We start from the raw sequence: 14,580 nt of genomic DNA on the forward strand, positions 1-14,580 counted from the left end.
GAGGAAGCTGGAAGGTGGAGAAGGCGAGCAGAAAGGGGGCAGTGCAGGGCTCCTGTCATAGCTACGTGCACAGACATGCCCATGTCCCTCCAGCTGAAAAGGGGCACAAGCACATGGGACTATGACACTCGTACCAAAGATAGGGATGGTAATTCTGGGCAGCAATATTAACTAAATCTGAGAGAAATGTGAGAGGGCTGGAAGAAATAAAAAAGGAACTTTCAAATTAGTTAATAAGAGTAGAGAATTGATGCTCACCATTACTAATCATCAGGGAAATGCAAATTCAAACCACAATGAGATACCATCTTACCCTTGTCAGAATGGCCATTACAAATAAGTAAAAAAAATAATGGATGTTGGTGCAGATGGGAGGAAAAGGGAACATTTATACACTGTTTGTTGGTGGGAATGTGAACTAGCACAACCTCTGTGGAAAACAGTATGGAGATTCCTCAAAGAACTGAAAGTACATCTACCATTCCATCCAGCAATCCCACTACGGGGTATCCACCCAAAGGAAAAGAAGTCATTATAAAGATATAAAACAAAAACAAACAAAAAAACACCTGCACCCAAATGTTTATCTCAGCACAATTCACAATTGCAAAGATATGTAATCAACCTAAGTGCCCATCAATTCATGAGTTGATAAGGAAAATGTGGTGTATATATATATATACACCATGGAGTACTACTCAGCCATAAAAAGAGTGAAATAATGTCTTCTGCTGCAATTTGGATGGAACTGGAGACCATTGTGCTAGTGAAGTGTCTCAAGAATGGAAAAACAAATACCAGATAGTCTCACTTATAAGTGGGAGCTAAACAATGGGTACATATGGTTATAAAGTGGTGTAAAGGCCCTTGGAAACTAAGAAGGGATGAGGGATAAAAATTTACCTATTGGGGACAATGTACACTATTCTGGTGACAGGTACACTGAAATCTCTGACCTCAGCATTATACAATTCATTGATATAACAAAAAACCAAATCCCTCTAAGTCCCCCTAAATCTATTGAAATGTTAAAACATTTTTTTAGAAAAGCATAGAGAACTAAAGACACATATTAGATCCATTTGTTAAAGGCCTGGAACATGCAATATGGACAACAGTGAAATGAACCATGAGAATTGATTGGACTGAAACATAAGGAAAAAGAGAGACTGTGAAAAATAAAGTAAAATATATTATTTTCTGCTTAAATTATGGTAAGCAAAATCAATTTCTTGAAAGCCCAGAGATTTGGCAGAGTCTTTTAGAGTCTGTTGAAATGGCAATCTGTGGGTAAGAAATACAAAACGTAAGATGGATATTCAGAAGAAGCCCAGATCCTCTTAGGAGGTGACAAAGAAACCCTGAGAGGAAGAGATGAACCCAAGGAGCCAAACATGGTCAGTGCACACAGGGCAATGGCTTTGTCTCATTTGTCTTGGCAACCCCAGTGCCTGGCACACAAGACGAGCCCTTTAAACATTAGCTGGGACTTACAGTCACTCCATGCAATCTGTGTTTGTTGAATGAATAAATGAATGGTTGAATGTACAACTATGGACAATTGTCTTGAGTATTACTGGGGATGTCTCCCATGGACTGGATCGGGGTTCCAGGAGCTGGTGGGGACTTTTAAGACTTTGTGGAACAACAGGGAAATTTTACTTGGCAGTTCCTGTAACCACCACAGGAGTAAAGAGATGATCCGCCATGTAGAACCCTGCTACAGTGTTGGCTCTTTTCATGCCTTCATGTTGAAAGGGAAGCAAAAGCTCATGACCACGGCCAGCGTGCGTACGGGGGCTGGGGCGTTAGTGACAAGCTGGTGGGAGGAAGGGCTCTGCTCAAGAGAAAAAAAATGAAAACAAAAGAGAGACACTCTGAAGAAAGTATGTTGGAGAAATAGATGGAGTGGAGGACCCAGAGAGAAAAACGGCAAAGCTGAGTAGGAGGGCATGCCAAGGGAAGCCTGGGGTCGGATGCTGATGCTCTTGCAGAGATCTGGCAGCCGCTGCCAGCTCAGAGCTCCGACAGAGGGGAGAGGGTGTGGACCCCAGCGCAGGGGCCGTGCTGCTGAGTGCGGGGGGGCAGCCCCGCAGGAGCCTTGGCCTCTGGCCTGCTGAGCCTAAGAACTTCTGGATCCAGCTGACCACAACTGGGGGGTAAGAGGTGGGAGGAAGGACAAGCACAGGCAGAGGGAGGGGAGTGGGCAAGTTCTAGCTCTGAGAAAGGAGTGCGTGGTGTCTAATAAAGGAAGGCGAGGAGACAGCGCGTCTGGGGGACAGGCTCTTCGGGAAGGCAGAAATGCCGGAGCTTTGAAATGTGCACATGAGTTAAGGGAAGAAGGAGTCACAGGGGCAAAAACCCATTAGAGAGAAAAAAAGGGTGAAATAGAAGAAGGGGAAACAATGAAAATTGGAGAGTATGGAGTTTATAAGAAATTGATACTCGAGATTTGGTGGAAACTGCTGCTTTGGCTTTGGGAATAGGAGAACTGTAAATATGGATAATATGTAAATACCATTTATAATTTAAAAAATCTGGAAGGCTCAAATGAGAGATAATCTTTCTAAGGGCACTTTGACAAGTATGAAAGAAGATATTTGTGGCCGAGAGGAGAGGACACTGGATGAGAAGTCTGAAAACCAGGGTTCGAGTGCCAGCCCTGCCTCGTGGGGAGAAGTCCCTGGTCCTCTCCTCCGCTTCTGTGTCCTCTGGCGGGAAAGCCGCAGTAACTTTTCTTTCCCGAAATGGCTCCGAGGGGCTGCCACAACAAAGTACCATGGACTGAGTGGCCTAAAACAACATAGTTGTTCACCTTACGGTGCTGGAGGGGAGAGGTCCAAAATCAAGGTGTCAGCAGGTGTCCTTCCTTGCCTGTTCCCACTTCTGCAAAGCTAAGTGTTCTCCGGTTTGCGACAGCATCACTCCAAGCTCAGCCTCTGCCTCCATCCGGCCCTCTCCCCTGCCTGTGTGTCTTGTCCTCTGCCTGAGGGCACCAGCCATTGGATTTAGGGACCACACCAAATCCAAGATGATCTTATCTCGAGATTCTTAGCTAATTACATCTGCAAAGACCCTATTTCCAAATAAGGTCACATTCCGAGGTCCCGGGTGAACCTGAATTTTGGGAGGACACTACTCAACACACTACAGCATCCAAACAGTAATGAAGCCAGAGCACTGAGTAGGTTTACAATATTTTCCACATGCTTCCTGTGTGCCCCGCCACACACCTCTAACGGCTGCCGTTGCCCACAGGCTGAAATCCAAGCCCCCCAGGCTGGCACTGCAGGTCTGGTGACTGCCTGGTCTCTGTCCCTGACATTGTCTCACCTTCCCCGTGTCTTCCACTCTATGATCTTAGCCAGCTGATTCTTCCTTGGTCTTTGTGACCCAGCTGAAACTCCTTCAAGAACTTTCTCAAAGAACCCAAAGGTAAGTTCCTCCTGCCCTAAACACCTTTGACAGGAATTAGTTTTTCCTTTCACTTGGCAGTTAGCTCTTCAGACCCTCTTCGATCAAGCCCTCATTTACCTCTTGTCATTTTATTTGACTTTTCTTGTGAATTGAAACCTTTCTTCCTGCACCAGCTAAAGCCCTGAAGACTGGAGAAGTGTCTTTTTCTTCTTTGAAGCCCCAGAGTCTAGTTCTGCCCTTGGTGCAGTCCGGGTCCTCTGTAACTTCCTGAGTTCTTACTTCCTACTGCATCAGCTCTGCTCAGCCCCAAATCTCTTCTCTTTCACCTCATGCGTGGCTGCCTTTCCTGGTTCCTGTAGTCCAAAGAGATGCCTTTCTCCTTTGAGCTTTTGGAGCCTCTAGCATATACCCCCTTGTTTTGGTGCCTCGTGCATCATTTACTCGTTCATTCACAAAGATTCACAAAGCACTTACTCTGCCTGGTTTTGTGCTGGGCCCCAGGGGGTCCAGCTTGTCAGGCTGTCTCATTCTCTTTCTGAGGGCAAGGAAATTCTCTCATCCTCCTTCTTTCCCTCACAGGGCCTGATGCAGTTCTTCGTGTTGTACATGTTCAATTGGAGGGTTCCAATCAAATGGCTTTAGCTAAATCTTAATGAACAACCCAACAGCACCCTCTCTACCTGCAGTGGGGGAGAACGCAGACAGCTGGGCGTCTGCCTTCAGCATTTGCCACAGTGGTGACTGTGCTGCCCCTCCCAGGGCCTCTGGACAACCCCAGAGACCAGAAGGAAGTGGGAATGTGTTGTTCCAATGTGATTACAGACAGGGCTGTGAATTGGGGACAAATGGACAGTAGTAAGGACCCGTCCATGTACTGCATTATGCTGTGCAGTGAGACAGCCTCAGAAAGCAAACAGCATCTGTTCCTCCGATTCTCCAGTAAGGCCCACTGGCCGTTCCCCGTGCCTAGACAGGGGCAGTATCTACAACCTCCTCCCCTATGTCAAGGATGACATGGGCAACTGCATAATGAGCAGCATTGGTTCCAGATGCTTCTCTGGCCTGAATATCTGACATACCCATGGACAAACTTAAGATAGCTTAGACAGGGTCTCATGGTGGAAGGGAGTCACTCACCTGCATTGTTTTGCTGCTTGGTGTTTTTGATGTAGGCAGAGAACTTGGAGAAGATGTCTATGCCTGCTGTGTTGGATTCGCGGTGTTTCGCAGCCAGTTTGGGGTACCTGGAGTGGAAGACGCAGTGTTCTGTCAATTACTGAGACTTGGAGCTCCTTTAATGGGGAGCCTATCTCCATCACAAAAGACACTCCCCTTTCTAGCTGGATCTACAAATCTCTTGGCCCCAATTCATCCAGAGAGGAAGCCAGAGGCCAGGGAGGTAAGAGCTGCCCAGGGCTACACAGTCTGTTGGACAAGAAACCAGAATGCCATTCAGAGGGCCCCGAATGTGACCTTTTCACACCAACAATGGTGCACCAATGAAAAGGCGCTAATCAAAGCTCTGACTGAGCTTGTCTTTCTATGAGATAGGGTCCGAGACACTTCCCCTGCCCACATTAAAATAACTACCCACTGCCAGGCCTGCAATTTTCGTCACAGCTGCACGGGGCTAATTCTGGGAGCAAGGAAATGTCAGGCATCTTAGCACTGAGGCCTCTAAACCTGCGGTCCCCAACCCCCAGCCCATGGACTGGTACTGGTTGGTGGCCTGTTAGGGACTGGGGCAAACAGCTTCACTGCCCGCACCCTCTACCCCCGGCCCAGGTCCGTGGAAAAATTATCGTCCATGAAACTGGTCTCTGGTGCCAAAAAGGTTGGGGACCACCGCTCTAAACCATTTCTCCAAAGGAAGAATGCCCTGGGTCCTCTGCTGAAATGTCCTCCACACACTTATTATTTGTGCACAGTAATAAGATGCAGAAACTACCAGGCTCCATCAGAGGACATGTGTTTTCGATTGTTTAATTTTATTTTATCTGGAGATAGATTTGCAATGATCCAGCCCCTCTCTCTCTCTTGCAGAGCCTTTCATTTTGAAGCCAGAGGAATATAAGAGGCAGGCTTGAGACAGAAAGAGGTAAACTTGCTTGTGTGGGAATCCATGGCTTGGACCCACTGGCACCATCAAAATGAGCAATGCTAAGTTTAAAAAAATATGATTTGCCACACATTTTATGGCCAGGCAGGGGTGGGAGGAGATGGGAGACAATGGCTTGGTTATCATTATTACTAATTAACATGCACCTTGTGATCTCTGGGTGAGTAGCATTTGACTGTGGGCTGTTGGGTTGCTTGATGTTTAAAAAGCAAAATACTTTTGTCCATTTGTTGTAACGTTTTAAATAATTTGAACCAAACAAGCCTTTAAAAATTATGTGTTGTTCCTTTATTTCTTTGCTCCTCAACTGGCCCATTAGCTAGGACTGTCCCTCTTGGGGCCATGTTAGGTGGATGTTTAATTTCAGAAACACCGCCACTGGAAGAGTCTAGCGCTCTGCCAAGAGGCAGATAAGGCAGGCATTATTGTCCTCGTTTTACGGGGAAGGCAACTGGAGACTTGAGAAGTTAAATGGCTGTTTAAGGGCCACGGCTAATAAATAGTGGAGGGACACCGAGAGCCTGGTTTCCTGGCCCTGGAGCAGTGCGGTCTCACTGCTTCTCTAATAACAGTACAAGCTGACTTGCACCGAGAGCTACTGTGTGCACATGTATTCACCATTCGCTCCTCACAACAATTCTATTGGCGATGTTATGAGCCTCATTTCCCATGTGAGGCAACTGAGACAAAGAGAAGGTGAGCAATTTGCCTGAGGTCAGGGGGCTTAGGAGGCAGAGCCAGGATTCCCACCCAGGCAGTTTCAGTTTGGAAGCCCAGCTCTTAAGTTCCATGTTCTGTGCCTGCTCAGACTTTGCCATTTGCTCTCAAAGCCCCAGAGCCCTCAGGGCTGAGCAGAGCACCGTGCACCAGCTGCCTCCCTCCACCAGGAGGGGGCGCTCTGCACAGATTTTGCACATACACGTCTTCCAGGTATACTGGCAATTACCAAATCCACCCGCTGTGACTGCAGGCACAAACCAAGGCTTCCTGCAAGATACTAAGTAATCTGCCAAGATGTGGCATTTAGTGTCATCTTTCCCTACTCTGGCCTTCTCACATAGAATCTAGCATGTTGTTAGAGCTGATAGACTTAAATTATTAATAAAGACCAAGTGTTCTTTGTTTCTCCTTGGTAATATCAACAGAAAAGGGCCTAGAAAATGCATTTTAGTGGACAATTTGTTTGGGTTTGTTTTTTTTTTTTCCCTGTCATCATTTGATCAAACTTTCAGTAAGCTGATTATTTCTTCACAATCAGGGTGGGCACCAGGGACATGTGGAGGTTGCAGTGAGCTATGATGATGCCACGGCACTCTACCCAGGGTGACAGAGTGAGGCTCTGTCTCAGGAAAAAAGAAAAAAAGGTGATGAAAGAGGACAATGTATTCAGAGGACCATAACACTATCATCCTATTTCCTAAGCACTGTCACTCATTGAGACCTTACTGTATAGCATAATGTTCCCACTGAAGTTTGTGCTTGTGGGAAGTATATCTCCAAGATGGTTTTGTTTGTTTGTTTGTTTTGAGACAGAGTCTTTCTCTGTCGCCCGGGCTAGAGTGCCATGGTGTCAGCCTAGCTCAGAGCAACCTCAAACTCCTGGGCTCAAGCGATCCTCCTACCTCAGCCTCCGGAGTAGCTGGGAATACAGGGCCATGCACCATGCCTGGCTCATTTTTTCTGCTTTTAGTAGAGACAGGGTCTCACTCTTGCTCCGGCTGGTTTCAAACTCCTGACCTCAAGAGATCCTCCTGCCTTGGCCTCCCAGAGTGCTAGGATCATAGGCGTGAGCCACCGGGCCTGGCTTCTCCAAGATGTTAATCTCACGAATTTCAGCAACCAGACTTGGGAAGGCTGCTGTGCAGGATGTTAAGTGCACTCATTTTACCTCCATATTTATACCACATTTTAAATATGCAAATATGTGGACTACAAAATATAATGTGTTTCTCTAAAAGGCTAGCACACAGTGTTTCATTCATAGAAACATCTTTGAAATAGCATTGTGATGTGGTCTAATGACAATCAAAGAGGTGATAAATTTTGCTAACTCAGCAAACTATGGCCTATGACCCCTGTTTGTATATGGCCCTCAAGCTAACAATGTTTTTTTTACATTTAAAATGGTTGGGAAAAAAAAAATCAAAAGAAGGGTACTGTTTTGTGATGTGTGAAGATAATCTGAAATTCAAATTTCAGTGTTCCTAAATAAAGTTTTATTGGAACACAGCCACACCTATTTGTTTACATATCGGCTACGGCTGCTTTTACCGTACAACAGCACAGTTGCAACAGACAGCCTGCGGCCAGCAAAGCCAAAAATATTTGCAGATAAAGTTTGCTGAAAATTTCTCTCCACCCTGTCTTTAACATATCTTATTTCAAATGTATTCATCTTAGATCTGCATTTAAGCTTCAATCTTAGAGGTAAAACAATTGGCTTCTCACCAAAAAATTATAATAATAAATTGGTCTTTTGTATCTAGAGATAGTAGTGAAGAAAAAATATATTGCATACAGTGAGTGCCTGACTGGTTTAGAATCTCATCTGACTTCCTACTGACTGGCTGCAGGCCACCGTGCCACCAAACAAAAGGACCCCATGCAATTAAGCCAACACACATTAAGCACCTATCAAGGACCACTGAGGAGTGACCGTTGCTCATTCTGGGAGTCTCTCCTGGCAGCTTGAGTGGTGACTCTCCTTTTTCCAAGGAGCTGAAAAGTGGAAAGACTTCTTCTCCCTCCCTTCTACTTTGTCTCTGCTTCCTCACTTCACTACATCCTCCGTGAAGGACATTGATGTTTGACTTTTCTGATCCTTGACTTTGTGCTTGTTTGTCTTATCTCTGCTATTTAAGCAAAAGATCTTTGGAGGCAGAGGGGTCTGGCTTGTTCATTAAAAGACATCCCTTAGGATCTGTGGTTTTAAGACCGAAGGTCACCAGTTGTCCTTATGGTGACACCTGGGAGACAGCCACAAAACCAGTGCTGACCTCTCTTTCTATTACAACTCTGAGCTACCTTTTAGTGAGCTCTTATGTTGTGTCAAGCACTAGGCTCAGTAGTGCCACCTTCTACAATAGCCCTGTGCGATCAACAGTATGGTCCCTGTTTCACGGATGTGAGAATTAACAATCAGAGAGATTTTCAGTAATTTGCCGATAGCGGAGACTATGCATTCTCCCCAGACAGCCATATGCACTTTCATTTCCCAGCTTCTCCCTCACTTGGGTTGGGGTCATGTGACTGGATTCTGGCCAATGGAAGAGAGGGGAAGTGACATAACCACTCACACTCCTGGCCCTGGGAAACACTTTGCATGCTCCTTTTCTCTCTCTTCCCCGTAGAAGGAGACTCGGAGGCCGTATATTCCTAAAACTACAAGATACAGGAAGGCCACGCTCTCCACTGAGACTTTGCTTGAGTGGGAAATAAATGCCTATTCTGTTAAGCCCCTGCGATTTTATGGCTGATGTGATCCTGCGGCAGAGCACAACTCCATGTGGTGCAGACTGTGACTCCAAAGTTCACAACCTCAGCCGCCATGCCATCCTTGGGGGGGTTCCAGAGGTCCGGAGGTCCGGGCTGTTTCTTCTCCTCCCAGAGGATTAAAAAAGCATTCTTGTCTTCGACTATTATGAAATGTCTCCATGCGTTTTTTTAAAAAAGAATTCAAAGCATCTTCCAATTCAGTCAGCGTCCTGAACCCTGTTGATATTTCAATCATTCTTGCTAGTTGACTGACTGAATGACATGCTATGTAACCAGACCGCATCAGTTTACCCTCTTGAATTTTTATCACAGCATCTATGCACTAAGATCATTTGCAACAACAACCAGCTCTGGGAGAGTGCTTTGAGAAACTCATAGGATCATAGAACTCGCACTGAAAGGCATCTTGGAGCCCATGTAGTTTCGCCTCCTTGTTTTAGAGATGAGACAACTGGAGTGTCGGAGAGGAAGGGAGGCCTGCCCAAGGCCACACAACAGACGCTGGTAGAGGTGGCCAGAGGCAGGGCTCCTGACTCTCGGTTTCGAATCTCAGAAACTCTGGCCATTCCACCGGGGTGAAAGGCAAGGGCCAGGAAGTCTCAGCAGTAATCCCAGCACTGATCCCTCACTTCCTTGTTGAGCATTAACAGGGTCGGTCCAAGGAAAGGGATGGATGTTAGTCTCATTTGGAAACAACTTGAGACTTCCTGGATTCCTCATTTTGACACCGAATGCTCCGTAGGATAAAATTTAATTTTTAAAAAAAATTGTTGGAGTGTTTGTATGTGGTTTTCTTCTTTAAAAAAAATTAAGCTAAGGGGAAAAAAGGCTCCCGCAATGTCTTGGCTCTCTGGCAGTTTTTACAAATAGTGGTGTGATGAGAAACACATGGTAGGCGAGCGCTGGGTGAGCGGTCGTGGGGATTTGGACGCCCCCTAGAGAGACGGGAGGCCAGGCTGCCTGCTCCGGAGGCTCCGAACACAGGCCACTCGGCCCCACAGCCACGTCCCTGGGGAAGCCAGCTGAGGCTGGTGGCTTGCTGTGGGCTGACCAGCAGTTCTCTTTACGTGGGGCTGAGACACTGGCTTGGTAACATTTACCGGGAGGTAATTGTGACACCTGCCCCAGTCCGATGGGTACAAAGGCATCTAAGGGACACTTCTGTAGGGCTCCAGAATGGTCACTGGTCTCACCACTAGGGCCCCCACCTCGGCTGCCTTCTGGAGACTTACATTTTAACAGATCTGGGTACTGCCACCTGGGAGTGCGGCACCATCAGGTTCCTAACATGGCAGGAATGCGCTTAGTAAAACCTCCTACACAGGATGCAAGATCCGGACCAGGGGGAGCAGCGCTCAGAACAGGGAATGTGGGTGGAGAGGGAAGAGAGGAGGGCACGTCTGCATCCAGCACCGCCCACCCTAGCTGGATCATGGAAACTTTTCAGAACCTAATGGAATGAGGATGAAATCTGATGATGACGGCCTCCGGAAGAATGTGCAGGGACACACGGGACATGCAATTCCAGGGTCTCTGGGCCCCCTTCGTCCCATTGTGGATGCAGATTGGGGACCCCTGTGTTAGAGAAACAGCCCAGGAAAAGCGTAACCACACTGGGGGTGGGGAGGTGGGGGGAGCCTGGCTAAGGTGGAGAATCAGACAGCAAGAAGGGCCTGGGGTCGTCCTCTCACAGAGGGGGAACCGAGGCAGAGCACAGTCCCGGCAGAGCCAGAAGTGCACGCCCACCCCGCTCCCCTCCATCCACACGCCTGGAATAAGCCCCAGCGGGCACTCTGCTCCTCACGCGTCAACTTTCCATTCCCTGAGGATCCGGACGGGAGCCCTCACTCCTGAGCGGGAGCCTTACTTCTAAAAGGGAAAATGGCAACTTCGCCACAGACTTTCCTCTCTGCGTCTCCCGGGCAAAGTCTAAATTCTATTTAGTTATTGAAAACAGCATTTACTTTTTTTTTTTCACATGGGATTTCAAACCAGTGCTAGCAATGCGGTGGGGTCCCAGGGGAGGGAGATGCGTGTGGGCCCCCTCTGGGCATGTCTGGCAAAGAGGCTGGCAGGAGTCCTGTTCAGAGATGCGTGTGTGGCTTCTGCCTGTGGCTGGGCTGGGAGTTCCACGGGGGCTGCCCCATGGGTTTAATTAATTCACTTATTTAAAGTCAACACTAAGCTTCTTCCAATGGGCTTGAGGTAGCTCTCCCCTCTCAGTGTGATCGACTGTCCCCATTTGGATGACAAAGAATAGTTTAAGGAAGAAGGTATAGTTGTTTAAGGCTTAATCAGAACAGGAATGGCAGTTTTAATTCTTTAACAGTAATGCACTAGATGTGCGACCTTGGACAAGTGACTTAATCTCTCCAAGGCCAACTGTAAAATGGAGATAATGATAGCACCTACCTCCTAGGGCTGTGACAGGGACGAAATGAGTCACGCTGGTTAAGTGCTATCAGCGGAGCCTGACACAAAGTGAGAGTGATACAAACGTGGATGGATAGATAACACTTTAAAATAAATGCAAGATGGTGGGTTTTAGTAGTTAAATCCCACTTATTTTACCAGCTAAGTATGTCCCGAATCCTGCCCACTCCTCTCCTCCCATCTTCCTGCCACTGCCTTGGCTCAGCCTGTCCTTCAGTCCTGCTGGGCTGTCACCTCCACCCCCAGCCGTTACCGTCCTCTGCTACTCACCTCACCCAACCCCCAAGGTAAGTCTGAAAACTGACTTTCCACCCCCTTGGTGTAAAACCCGTCAGTGGTTACCCGACGGGACGCCCTACAGGATGATACCCTGTAGGATAAAGTCCATGTGTAGTATTATTTTCCTAGTTTTTTAAAAACTGTGACTGTTTTAATTCCGGGTCATGACACTCTCTGATGAACAAGCTAGCCTCATGGGGAATTTCCAAACCCGTCCCTCTTCTCTTCTCTCCTCTTTTCCATCAGTAGCAGCTCATTACCCGACACACAGCCCCCTGGCCTGTCCCCTCCCTGGACCCGTTTTCAGAGGAGGAGGTGAGTTTTTCTCATCTGTGTGATTGTGGGGTCAGAACAGACTTGGTCAGGTTTATGACTCTTGGTGTTTTAAGTCACTGGGTCACCCTTTCCTGACTTATTTTCATTTCATGGGCCTTTCAGGTCTCCTCCTGAAATGAGGGCGCCTTTGCTCTCACTTGGAGGTCATCCAAGCAGAGTGACCTGGACAGAGGGGGACATACTGGGGCGGGACCTTTCTAGGGCTCCTAAAATTGCTCCGGGTGGGAGGAGTGACTGGCTCTACTTCATAGGCGATATCCACTCTCGGCGAATTTAGCGGAGTCACTTTGAGCCTGGCAGCCCTTCGGGGGTCCTACACTCTCTCGGATGAGAAGGCCTGTGCTCTGGACTGACGAGGCTCCCTTGGAAATGCACCTTCTCAAAGTTAGCGCTGTGCTTTTGTAGTTCCAGCATGGACCCTTCCTTACTTTTCAGGGGTCAAGGTCTCCTCCAGGAACTCCTCGATCTTATTGACGTCTGTCTTCACGTCCCCATTGAAGGTCAGGAAGGGCGGATGCGTGCCGGGGGCCAGGTTGTGCAGGTCCGCTGGCTTCCTGTAGGGAGAGCAAGACTCAGGTGCTGGCTTACACCAGGGCGCTTCCTGTTCTGGGAAACCTAAGACTGATTGTGAAGTAGACGCCCTGTGCTATCCCACATGCCCATCAGCAAAGACAGATTTATGGTGTGGGGCGTAGAGCAGAGGAGGTTGGAGAAGGTTCTGAAAGAATGTAGTGTGACGCAGGGAAGGTGTTCAGTGGAGCCAGTGAGAGAGGATCAAGTCAAGATGAAAAGTGGGAAGAATCCAGGTGACTACCTAAGTGACTCTAAGATTTAATTACCCAGGGAGAGGTTAGGCTGTGCTTTGAAAATTTCCTTCACTAATCCACCTAACAAAAATACACTCTACATAATTCCAAATTTTAAAAATTAATGAATTAGATCACATTTTTATCCTAAAAGATATTTTTAAATACGAAATAATAATAATAGTGATAATGGGAGTTTGGGCCATTTGTTCTAGTACCTGTATTCTGTATGACTTAAATTTTAATATCTAATAACTAATGTGCAGCATTGGTCAGTCTTTTGCCAGACTCAACCAAATACTTTTTTGATCTATAAACAGCCCCTGATACAGCCTTCAGGTATCCATGAAAATAAGCAAATTATGAGCTTGAAAACAAAACTATTAAAGGAAGACAATATTTTCAAAAGTCTTTATTGCTGTTTCTAACATGACCCACTACAGGGCCTTGTGAAAACTCATGGATTTATGGCTGACAGACCCAAGTGCAATATTATTGCTCAACAGACACCAGATAGGCTATTACCAAGGATTCTGCATCAAGAACAGAACATTGCTGGGTAGGAATGTATCTGAGAAAAAGCCTTACAACTCAAGATCCATGAGGAAAGGACCTAGAACTGTACCTGGCTTATAGGAGGCCCTCAGTAGATATATATTATTAATGATTGCATGAATAAGCCATACATTTTTAATTTAAAAAACGAATGATTTCAGCTGCAAAATTAGTAATCAAAAGTTGGTCAGTTGGTAAAAACTTCGATCCAATTATGAAAGCTTTTAGCTTTTAACTGCATGTGGGGAGAGCCAGCAGGCAGCTGTACTGCTAGAGTGTTGGTGCTCCTCTGGGGTCTACCTTCCACAGTGTTTTTTCTTTGTAACTTAATTCAAACACACACTATTATTCTCAAAGTGTGACTATTACGGTTCCTGTCTTACTAGAAAGAAGTTATTTTTCTTGAAATATTTTAGAATTCTGTTCAACATACATAAATTGAAAATCTAGGAGTCAGAAATTATGCATATGTTTTAAAATCATGAGGTTACTTAAGTGTTATCATGATAAACAATCTATTTTTCTAAGTAAACATATCTTCTATTTTCTAATGGGACTCAAATATAGCACTTGCTTTATGAAAGTTATTTCTTTCTATAGCAAGCTTGGTTAGATCAATAAGATCTTTGATGTAAACCACATGTATAATAGATAGAAAATTCAGTCCCTTAAAAGACAGAAGTCCCCTTGGTGTACCTGTTGGATTCTGGGTCAGACACTTAAAGAACTCTTAGGTGACCAAAGCAACAGTGCATTTTATCCCCATGGGAAGAGGAGATGCGAAAGTCCTAAATTATCTAGAAAGGAAGGCCTAGATCATGGGGAAGGGGCTGAAATCCTGGAACACAGGTCTGATTGAATGCATGAACAATTAATTAGTTGACCGATTAATTGCACTTTCTGTATTTGGCCCACGTGGTGTTCCTGGTGTGCAGGGGGCAGTATCTCGACTACCTGGGGGAAGGGACTTCCTGCCAGTGCAGTAGGAAGGAAAGTCACTTGTGTTTGACAGGGGCCCCGTTAACACCCAAGGACGTGCTTCTGTGCCTCTGCCACCTAGTCAGAATGCAAGAGCCAGAATGGAGCAAAAGGAGGGAAGGAGGCTTGGCAGACTGGGGAAAGCGCTGCCCTAGAAAAGAG

General features: G+C 46.5%; 1 protein-coding gene across 2 annotated transcripts in view; it reads right to left on the reverse strand.

Annotated features, from left to right (window-relative positions):
- CLIC5 (chloride intracellular channel 5) overlaps positions 1-14,580 on the reverse strand; it is a 155,465-nt gene that overhangs the window by 25,708 nt on the left and 115,177 nt on the right. For both annotated transcript variants that reach the window (XM_069488097.1, XM_069488098.1), the window contains exons 3-4: positions 12,508-12,633; positions 4,555-4,661 (exon numbers count right to left, since the gene is read on the reverse strand). In XM_069488097.1, coding sequence (XP_069344198.1) covers positions 4,555-4,661; positions 12,508-12,633 — 233 coding nt within the window. The remainder of the gene's footprint in view (positions 1-4,554; positions 4,662-12,507; positions 12,634-14,580) is intronic.

This window comes from Eulemur rufifrons, chromosome 15, assembly GCF_041146395.1.
Source record: "Eulemur rufifrons isolate Redbay chromosome 15, OSU_ERuf_1, whole genome shotgun sequence".
Taxonomy (NCBI): domain Eukaryota; kingdom Metazoa; phylum Chordata; class Mammalia; order Primates; family Lemuridae; genus Eulemur; species Eulemur rufifrons.